At 32.1% G+C, this 10,150-nt stretch overlaps 2 protein-coding genes across 2 annotated transcripts in view; one reads left to right on the top strand and one right to left on the bottom strand.

The window, feature by feature from the left end:
- The window catches only part of IQD16 (protein IQ-DOMAIN 16), a 2,749-nt gene extending 2,507 nt beyond the window's left edge, over window positions 1–242 (top strand). The window contains exon 4 of the mRNA XM_041015684.1: window positions 1–242. This exon is cut by the window's left edge and continues 614 nt beyond it. Coding sequence (XP_040871618.1) covers window positions 1–106 — 106 coding nt within the window. The 3' untranslated portion in view covers window positions 107–242.
- Window positions 243–4,486: 4,244 nt separating this feature from the next.
- LOC100793773 (probable pectinesterase 53) lies at window positions 4,487–8,178 on the bottom strand. The gene is made up of 5 exons (XM_003524361.5): window positions 7,624–8,178; window positions 7,001–7,175; window positions 6,716–6,922; window positions 6,213–6,448; window positions 4,487–4,848 (listed from the first exon to the last, which is right to left on the bottom strand). The coding sequence occupies exons 1-5, from the start codon at window positions 7,977–7,979 to the stop codon at window positions 4,695–4,697; spliced, it is 1,128 nt and encodes a 375-aa protein (XP_003524409.1). The 5' UTR covers window positions 7,980–8,178; the 3' UTR covers window positions 4,487–4,694.
- Between the last annotated feature and the right edge of the window lie 1,972 nt (window positions 8,179–10,150).

Below are 10,150 nucleotides of genomic sequence, written 5' to 3'. Positions count from 1 at the left end.
CAGCCCACAAAGTAGTATGCATGATAAGTGGCCTTTCTTTTTCACATTGTTAGTAATAGTTCTGTGTGTTTCTGCGCCCCATGATTGGCAATTTGAGAACATATAGTGGGTAGGAAACAGGGGAGTCAAGACAAAATAGAAGGAGAACAATGAGAAGGTCCCCGTTATAATTTGGTCATGGAATTATCTTCATATATTATCATTATAATCAAATGCTACAGCAATTAATTTTCACCTTCATATTTGAGTTTGTTTTGTTGCACCACATAAAGCCTCACTCTAAACAAGATTTATGAACAGAAAATACGGATGTAAAAAGTGAAGCACCATTGGGGTGTACATTAGTTGGTTTAAGTCTAGTTTGGAGACGTAATCAAAATACTTCAGTTTGGGTTGAGTTGAATTTAGGCTTCTTTTTTTTTTGTCATATCTGAACTGAAGTAACATGATCACTAATGAGTTGGTTAGGTCAAGTCCAAAAAGTTAAAAATTGTTCTAAATTTTCTCAAAATTTGAAATAAAATAATACGTTAGGTCATTGATTCACTGGTTTAAAAATAAGATCTTGTTGTCCAAATCAAAGGACATGGACTTTGAACGAGTGAAGTCGATCTACCCATAAAACAACAAAGTTCATACAGAGTGTTTGAGTGGTTCGGATCTACGCACGCTCTTAACTAACAAGATCTTATACTAAATTTTGTTGACATGTCATTGAGACCACGAATGCCTTACAACAAAGCTAAATTGATTATTTTTTTTCCCAAAAATTATTAGTTCAAGATTTGCCTATTTGTAAAATTCTTATGAAAAAATGGTGATTGTTAAAATAATTTATTTCACGAAAAAGCAAAGATTTATAATCTATAGTGAATACTAGTAATAAAAAGTAATGACAGTGAGATTTAAACTGCACAATGTGCAGTTATTATAATGACTGCAGAGGATCCTTTTCGGGAGTTCAACCTATTCAATTATTCAGTGGAAACTATAATTAACAATTAATGATAGGGAATTTGATTTTTGTTTATTAACTTCGGGGGAATCTTGAATGTCAGAGAACGCATGTTAGTGGTCATCTCTTCTGATTCATCACATTCACTCGTACTATAATTGGACGATAGCTAGCTGCTATATATGCTGTCTTCAAATCGTTTTTTAATTGTTGAATTTTACTGTAGGGTAAGGGTGTTTTTGATTGCTTGTTATGTTGATGCATGTCGCTTAGATAATAATCCCAAAATTGTACTGTTCTTTTCCAAGTACTGTAGTATTTTTTTTCTTCTTAAATCTCTTTTTTAAACTTATTTGTTGGAACCTTCGTTCACACTGCAGCCATCAATTCTAACCTACTAGTATTAATTAACAGCTAGTTGCAGTAGAAACGTTACATGCCTAATGCATTCATTAGCTACATTCAGTACATGCACATGCAGCAACCAGCATTCAGTAGCAATATTGAAGATGTGAATACGTCTCTGTTCTCATTCGTAATCCGTTGCACATTCATCCGATTATTTTCACACAAGTGAATGTCTAGGTAACACGCTTATCCACCATAAAAATTCCTTCTAATTACTATTTTGGATGGTAAAAAATAATTGGGTTAAAGCATTTTATTCTCTCAAATTATTACACCAATTAATGATAAAAATGTTTATCACTCGGGTTGAATTTTCCAGCCACACATGTTAAGTGACGTATAATATTTACATGTTTAGAAAATAATAAGATCATTTACTTCTGTTTTTAATTTCTGTTTTTGTTTTTTTGTTTTCACTTTCAATTACAAAATTATTGTCAATTTGTTTTCTTCTTTCAAAGCTTTATATACAGGAAACAGAAAAACTAAAAATAAAAACTATTTTCATTGTTTACTATACAAATATTTGAATTCAAGAAATAAATTGAAAACAAAATGCCAGTTTTGTAATTAAAAATGAAAATTTTCTCATTGGGTCCTTAATTTCAGAAAAAAAAATTAATTTTAAATAAATTAAATCAAGCATGTACTAATACACCTTGATTTTATAAAGTTCATTATAAAATTTTCTTTTCATTCATTTTTTTCTTTTTATGTTCAATTAAATTAGTAGTTAATTACTTACTTTTAATAAAATCATCTGCACATGGTGTGCATATGGCTTTAAGATAAAAAATGTCTAAAAGACAGAAAATTGTCAAAATTTACCTTCAAACAGGGAATATTCCGTTGACAATTTGGAGAAAAACAATCAGAAAAAATATTAGGATAACAGGACAACTAAAACTAATGTTGCACGATTCAAACATACTTAAGATGGGATGAAAAAATAGACTATGCACCGAAAAGAAGATTAAAATGAAGAAGAATATTTGTAACATATCAGCCATTTATTTGTTTGAATCACAGTTTGGTCACGTTGAATGCCAATCCAATGTGAGAAGCAAATTGTGTTCAACGTGAATTGGAAAGAAATGAAGGGTCTTTAACTTTTAAATATTATAAATAATAATTACTATTAAATTAAAGTATATTATTCATCGAGCGCACGTAGATGAACTAATACACATTATTTTAGCTTAACCAGACATTAAGTCTTGGATATACTATGTTAATTATTCTTTTGCCTGGCCTATACCAAAAAAATTAAAGTATATTATACTAAATTAAATGTTTTGATGAATTCAAAATTAAGACAAAAAGTTATTTTGGGTCGAGTGCGTTTATTTATTTTCAAGGAACTGCTTGGGGCACCCTATATTTTTTATGGTACATTCAACAATTTTCCAAAATATCAAAAAAGTCCTTATGAGTATTTTAGGTTATAAATAGCATATTAGTTTTTTTCATGTTTGTAGTGCCTTTTGTTTTTTGTAAATCTGCACTCCCTTAGTGTAACTTGCTTCCGTTAATATCTTTTTGTGAGTGTTTGTTGTCGCTGGTAGTGTATGTGTGTTGTTTATGAATATACGGTGGAGTTCCTTGTGGTTTTTCATCGTCGGAGAAGAAGAGATGCATATTAAAAAATTCAAAACATACGGATTGACAATCCGTATGTTTTGAATTTTTATAAAATTATAATTTTTTAGATTTTTTGTATACATTTAATTTATTTACAAAATTTGATAATCAAACAAATTTGATATTTAACTGAATGTTGTATTTAGATGTTTATTACAGTAATTAATAGTTGAAAAAAATTGATATTTAATTGAATGATGTATTTGAATATTTTTTACAGTGATTAAAAATTAAACAAATATGGTATTTAATTGAATGATGTATTTAAATGTTTATTACAACAATTGATAATTAAATAAATTTGGTATTTTTTTACATATGTAAATTTTTATTAAATCTATGATTTTTATTTATAATTTATATATGTAAACAAATTAATTATTAGATAAAAATTAATTATCACAAAATTAATTATGTAAATTTATATGTGTATTAAATATACATAAGAAATATTAGTGTTATATACAGCGACATTAATTATTTTATAACATAATTGATCTATTAGCTTAATTTGTTAGAACGTTGTGCTAATAATGTAAAAATCACAGGTTTGATTCTTGCTTGTACCATTAATTTTAAATTAATTTGTAAATTATATTTTTGAAAAAAATAATTAGAAAACAATCCTATGGGCCACTTACGGATTGACAATCCATAAGCCTCATAAGGTTGAACTTACATAAGGGCAAAACCGGAATTTTACATGTTTTGCTGGGTCTACCGGCAAAATTTCTGGTGCCCTAGCATTTCCCTTATTTTTAATGTCAGCTACTCAACATAAGGGGGCCGAACCACTGTTGATTTAAGCCCATATTGCTAGAAGGGAATTATTATTCTCACCCCTCTTTTCAAAATCTGGCTGAACGCTGAAGTACAATTTTGTGTCTCCTTTCTTTTTTTTCCTACACTTCCTTCTCCTTCCCCTTATTCTGCAGCACCCCCTTCCCTCTTTTCCTATTTTCTTATGCGATTCTACCTTCACAAATAAATTAATTTTATATTATTATCTAATCACAAATTATCATATATTAATAATAATTTTATTAATTTTTTCAGCAAATACATTAAAAAAATATTTTTTATTTATTAATCGACCGTTTACACTTACAATGTTTCTAACTTAAAAAGTAGAAAATAGTCCATGGTAACAGTCAGCACTTCATATTGATAAATGACAAACCAGTAAAGAGAAACTTTTGCCAGAGCGGTGGAAGCCTTATAAATTCTACTCATTCAACCTATAATTTACTACCGTGATGATTCTGATAGCAGTAGCACATTTATAAAAGATTTCATAGCAAGCGAAATCGTTCCCTCCACCAAAGTGTAATGAGAGAAATCCTTCCAATTCAGTTTTTACAATTTTAAAAGGAACAAACAGTGAGATGCCTAGGAAGTCCCTCATGTTTTGTTCCCTGTCCACCAGGGAAATATTTCATAATAAAAAGTTGCCCCTTTAACTTATACGAGAATGATAAAATATAACTGAGAAATAGAAATAATGATCTATTAATGAAGTGTACCCAATAATGTTGTGGATCCCCCTGGGTCCCATTTTTACCAAAAGAAAGGTAAAAAAATATAAAAAATGTGAAGCAGCTGGAGACTGCTAACTGAAAGGAGTTGTGATTCTGAAAGGCACTATCAAATTGTAATTTATATATTTATACATAAAAATTCTGTAATGAAATCAAAGAGAGAGATTGATCCATTCAGAGCCATCAATATAGCTAAGTGAAATAAAAGGCTTAGCTTCCTCATCAGTGAGCTCCCTTGACCATGATACTCTCCCCGCGTAGCTTGCTCCTGGTCCTGTGCATTTGTACTGTCCATAGAATACAGTCCTAGTGTAGTGGACCCAAAAACACCAAAATACATGGAAACAAATTAGAAACGCACTCACATGCGCATTGATCAAGCTGTGTGTGATTCTATGCGCACGCTGCTCTGCCTTATCTATACAAGTAAATATATATGTAGTTTGGGGGTAGGACTCTCCCTATATTTACCTACCCATTTTTCTCTTAAAACTGCTACTAATTTCTTATACTTTACAGAGTTCATTTTCTAGCATTTTGTGCATTCCAAGGTTCATGAGCACAACACGTAGATTTCCACCACACATGTTAGGTCACTCTAACATGAGAGAGTAGACTAGTTCATTATTCTATATGGTACAATGGATAGGTGGAGACTGATACTAGAGGCTGACTTACTAAGTGCGTTTGTTTGCCACTTAAGCATAAAACCATTGAGAATTGCTGGGGCTACTTGTGATTTGTCAAGTGCGAATTTCTCTGCATAAAGGGCAAAAGGACAAACATTGTTGCCCCTACTAGTTACTAGTGCAAAAGGTAATTCGGAACGGAACAACAAAACATACTCTTTCAACCTTGTACTTTCCGTTAGTGAGAGAGATGACTCTGGTGAAATATACTCTTAACCGCACCTAGTTTATAAATTGTAATTTAATTTGTTCAACCTTTTATTTCATATATGCTTTTTACACCCACCTACTTACGCATTGAAAAACATTTTTTTCACTCTATTTCCTCTTTAGCTAATTTGACATTTTATGCGAAACATAAAACAAAAGTGATATGAAACAAATATTCTTCTACTAATGACATTCTTACTGCCTTTACAACATAGACTACTTATAGTCAACATTTTTACATATTGGTATTTACCAATGGACAAGAGATCATGGTCATTTACATTGAAGACAGATAAAACGAAGTTTTGGCCATGTAATCACATTAAACTAAACATATAAGGATTAAAAAAGATTGGAGAAAAAAGAAGGGTTTATGTGAGTTAAGGAAATAAGAGGATAAAGACGGAGGGAGATTTATAGTAATAAACCACAAATAACTACATAAATAAAATTAATATCAAACTTTAATTTAAAATTTTAACTTAAATTTATAATTTTTTTTTATCAATTATATAATACTGAATCTTTTCGTTCTTATTCAATGTAGAATTTCACTTTACACATTTGTATTCCGACAATTTGTTTCTAGGCAAGTCTAGGAAATTACATATGGGTGAATATAATACTAACAGACAAATCAACAGCTTCTTGGTTCCAATGAGTTACATTTTATATTCAATTAGAAAAAGTTGACAGTTAATTATGTGAATACACGTGTGTCTATACTCGATGCGTGTGAGAAGGAGAAAGAGATAAAAAAAAAGAACTTACATTTCACGGTTAGGGTCGCCCCAGTTATACCAGCCTTTGGGAATGATGATGTTGTCCATGTAAGTGTAAGCAAAGACAACGCGAGAAAAGGGACCCCAAGCCCTTCCAAGGTAAAGTGCCCCTGAGCCCGTGACCTTACAGTGAACAAACGAGAAACCCGTGTCTTCTAATAAACTGCTCCTTCCTTGCGCTGTTAAGGCCCCTGTAAGTTGTGCTATGGCATGCACGTGACATCCCTAGTAAGAGTTACCAATGTAATTAATTACAAGACAAGTCATTTGAAAATAACATAAATGGAATGGATAGAGGGAAGGAAGAAGGAACAAATTAGATTCCATTTCAGGTTAATTTATTGAATAATGTAAGACACAATTGTTTAGGTTGGTTGTACTGATTTGACTTAAATTAATACAAATAGACTATTATATAGTACAAATCCTCAGATTATTCAACAGCAATAATTCAAGTTCACAGCTGTAAAATTGTAGAGAGAAAAATCTAACCTCAAAGAGAGACAGAGCGTTGCCAAATATGAAATCAACAGAGCCTTCAATGTAGCAATCCTTATAGTAATGCCTACCAATATGATCATAGAGTGTGTCCTGTGCTCCTAAGAATTTGCAACCTTGGAATACTGCTGTGTCTGCTGAAATTCTCAATGCCACTCCCTGCTTTCCAACTGCTCCTGGTGCTGGAATTGGGGCAGTGTTCTGCATGCAAGTTGCACATTAATATTTGCTTGTAAAACACACGGATAGAGGAAGATTGGAATGGAGCTTGTCACTTGCTTTGAATGTGATGTTCTTGGCTATGAAATAAGCTGAATTCACAGCAAATGTTGCAGAACCATAGGTTCCTAATGGCTGGCTTTGAGCAGTGTCACCCCATTGAACAATGGTCTTATCTGCTCCTTCTCCTTGTATTGTTATGAAGGATTTGAAAGGAGAAATGTTCACTTTCTCACTGTATAATTAAAGAAAAAAAAACACAAAAGAAAGTAGTAAATAAGAGATTTTCAAATGAATGTAATTCACAATTTGTTAAACAATAACACATAGAAGAAAACTTGCTTGTTGTGAAAGGAAGAGATTAATAAAATGAAATAAAAATAATAAAAAGAGGACAAGTCTGAAAGAAAGAACTCATTAGGTGCAAAGTCTTCTGTAGTCAAAGAGCAATTCTCAGGGCATTTGAGTCACAAGGAAAAAGACACCCAAGTTATTGTCACTCCCCTATGTACCATATCACACAAAAACAAAAAATAAAATAAAATAATGAACGTGGACAGGACAAACACCAAACCCCATGTCTCACATGAACAAAGACCATAAACAAACAACGCATAGCAAAAAGACTAGAATGTGACAGAATTCAAGTGATACATAACAAGAAATATAATGCTTGTACTTACGTGTAAACCCCTGCATGAACCTTAATTACCACTCTCACTACATTGATGAATGGAAGGGAATCAATGGCTGCTTGAATTGACGAAAAACCTCCTTTACCATGCTTCTTAGAAACGTGCAAAGTGTGAGAAGGAAAAAGCTTATTATTTGCTGTCCTAAAGACAGAATGTTTGAGGCCACCTACAAATTTCACCCATTTCATGAACTGTTGTTCTGAAAATTCGACTCTGGTCATGTTGGTAGATAATCCATTCCCTGGCTTAGGCTGAATTCCCTTGGTATGGCATTGTGTTGCACTGGGATTTTGTAGAAGAAGAATAACTACTAAACCATAGAAAATAAAATGCAAATTTGACATTCTCAGAGAGAATGTGAGCAAAAGAATGATAAGGTGGGGAATGTGGTTTGGAATTACAAAGTGCTGTGTAAATTGGCTTGTGTCACGGTTTATATACAAGTTATTAGTACTTGTTTATAGGTGGGACTGGAAAGTGAAGCTGAATCAGAGAATCAATGACAGAGAGAGAGAGAGTTCACGGGTGCTTCTACTGACATCTATTGAGAGAGAGAGAGAGAGAGAGAGAGAAATGAACAATCTAAACCACAGGGCAGGTTGCACTTTTTGCCTATAAAAATGTTGTTTGAATTTTTATTTTTTGTTAGTGTTTCGCCACTTTTACTTTGTTGTAATTGTTGCTGTTTGTTTGGTGCTGCCCGTGAGCCCCTCTCTTTCTGTTTGTGTGCGATCGTGAAATTATTCTTGTTGAGATGACGGGTCGTTTCAGATTGTGCTTCTAAGAATAGCATATCTTGTAAAATATATTTTACTCTGATAACATTTGTGCAGCTACATGCTTATAGTTATAGTACCTACCCACCTTGAATCATCGTCGTCCAATTGTTGGACTCTCGTATAAATAATTAAGTGCTTGTTGTTTAGTTGATTATTTCTATTTGAAAACTTCTAATGGTTGAGGTTGATTCCCAATTCTAAACTCATAGTAGTTGGTGAATCAGAGAAGCACCATGGACTCCCAAGGAATAATTGGCAAAAGTAACAAAGCAATGTTGAAGCCATAAGTTATAACTTCAATGACGTGAAAGAACTCACTATAAGGCATAAATAGCCACTATTTGTTCGTGTTTTGGAGAACTATCAAATTTTGTTGTAAAGAAGTACTGGTTTTCTTTTTGGTAGATTCTAAGTTTACTTTATTTTTAATCCCACTATCATCAGCTGAGTGGCTTCTCTTGCTGGATCATTTTTGGTTCTTTTAAAAGTATTTGTATACTATTGGCAAATTTTATCCAAACTCAAATTAAATACTGCAGTGAGAACTCTTCATTTTTTATAGGATGGCGATTGCGGCATATTTTTTTGGTTACATGATGATTGCGGTATATGAACGAGTTAGCATTTATAATTCAAACAAAGTGTTATTTTGTTACTTATAAAATAGTGCAGAGATTAAAGAATACAAGAGCAAAAACCGTATTAATTATTCTGATCTAAAAAGCAAATTATTATATTTGTATTAACAGTATATTCATTCCCCCAATAGATGCTAAGCAGCTTAATCACTAATCTTGAATTTAAGTTCTTTTTATACAGTGCACCGTTTTAAATATTAAGAGAAAGAACGTTATCGTTTATAGTGATCATAATTCTTACCTAACTTAAACACAAGATGACACCTTTGATCTATGAAAAAAAATACTAATAGCAAGAAACTTATGAAGTTTCTTGAAGAAATAATACAGTGAAATTGTGCAGTATACAAAGGCTGGAATTGATCCAAACCTTTAGGAAAGGAAAAGTAATCAAAGGGTTAATAGTTGATTGAAGGCCCCACTAACTAATAAGAGACAACTAATATAACGCATTATGCATCAGTCCAATGATTCCAATCACAAGGCGAATTACGATATCTGAACCAGACTATCAATGCTGATTTTGTCTTCTCTACAATTCCATTCAGATTACAACAGGGTTTTTGAGTTTAAAAACCGTGATCAAATTATAAAGCATCAAAATTTATCTAGTTGGCGTGTTTGGGAATCGTTGTTTATATAATACTCTCTGAACCGTAAAAAAACTTTTTTTTTTTTTTGACTTTTAACAAGTTGATTTGATTTTAAATCTTGTCTGTTGGGTTTGTATAAAAGAATGACGACTATCCAATAAATTTATCAAGTTCCTATACTTAACAATTTAAACTAATAGGATTTAGGAGTTGACGCAACATGAGATTGTTTTCCAAAACGCAATCACACTGGCACAGAGGACAGAATCAGTGGCATGAGCCGTGAGAAATGCGTATTTGCTGTCAGCTTATTGTAAGAGGGCGGGCCTATTTTGGTTTCCTGTTTACAAGAAAGTGAAATAGCAGCTTCTACCTCACTGTATTCTAAAATAAATTGAAGAGAAGCTAATCCAACAGAGTTTAGAATTTACAAGAAAGTCAAAATTTCAATCACTGTCACTTTCACCAATGCTTTAATCCGTTATATCACACATTTAAGTTCGTG

This window comes from Glycine max, chromosome 5, assembly GCF_000004515.6.
Source record: "Glycine max cultivar Williams 82 chromosome 5, Glycine_max_v4.0, whole genome shotgun sequence".
Classification (NCBI taxonomy): Eukaryota; Viridiplantae; Streptophyta; class Magnoliopsida; order Fabales; family Fabaceae; genus Glycine; species Glycine max.
This window is presented reverse-complemented; position numbering and strand designations above follow the sequence as displayed.

Bases quoted from the DNA above. Each gene is read 5' to 3' on its own strand.
- LOC100793773 (XM_003524361.5), bottom strand. From the start codon at position 7,979: ATGTCAAATTTGCATTTTATTTTCTATGGTTTAGTAGTTATTCTTCTT. The intron at 7,176-7,623 runs GTAAGTACAAGC...TTAATTATACAG, and splicing joins GTTCATGCAGGGGTTTACAC to TGAGAAAGTGAACATTTCTC. The intron at 6,923-7,000 runs GCAAGTGACAAG...ACTTGCATGCAG, and splicing joins CCAAGAACATCACATTCAAA to AACACTGCCCCAATTCCAGC.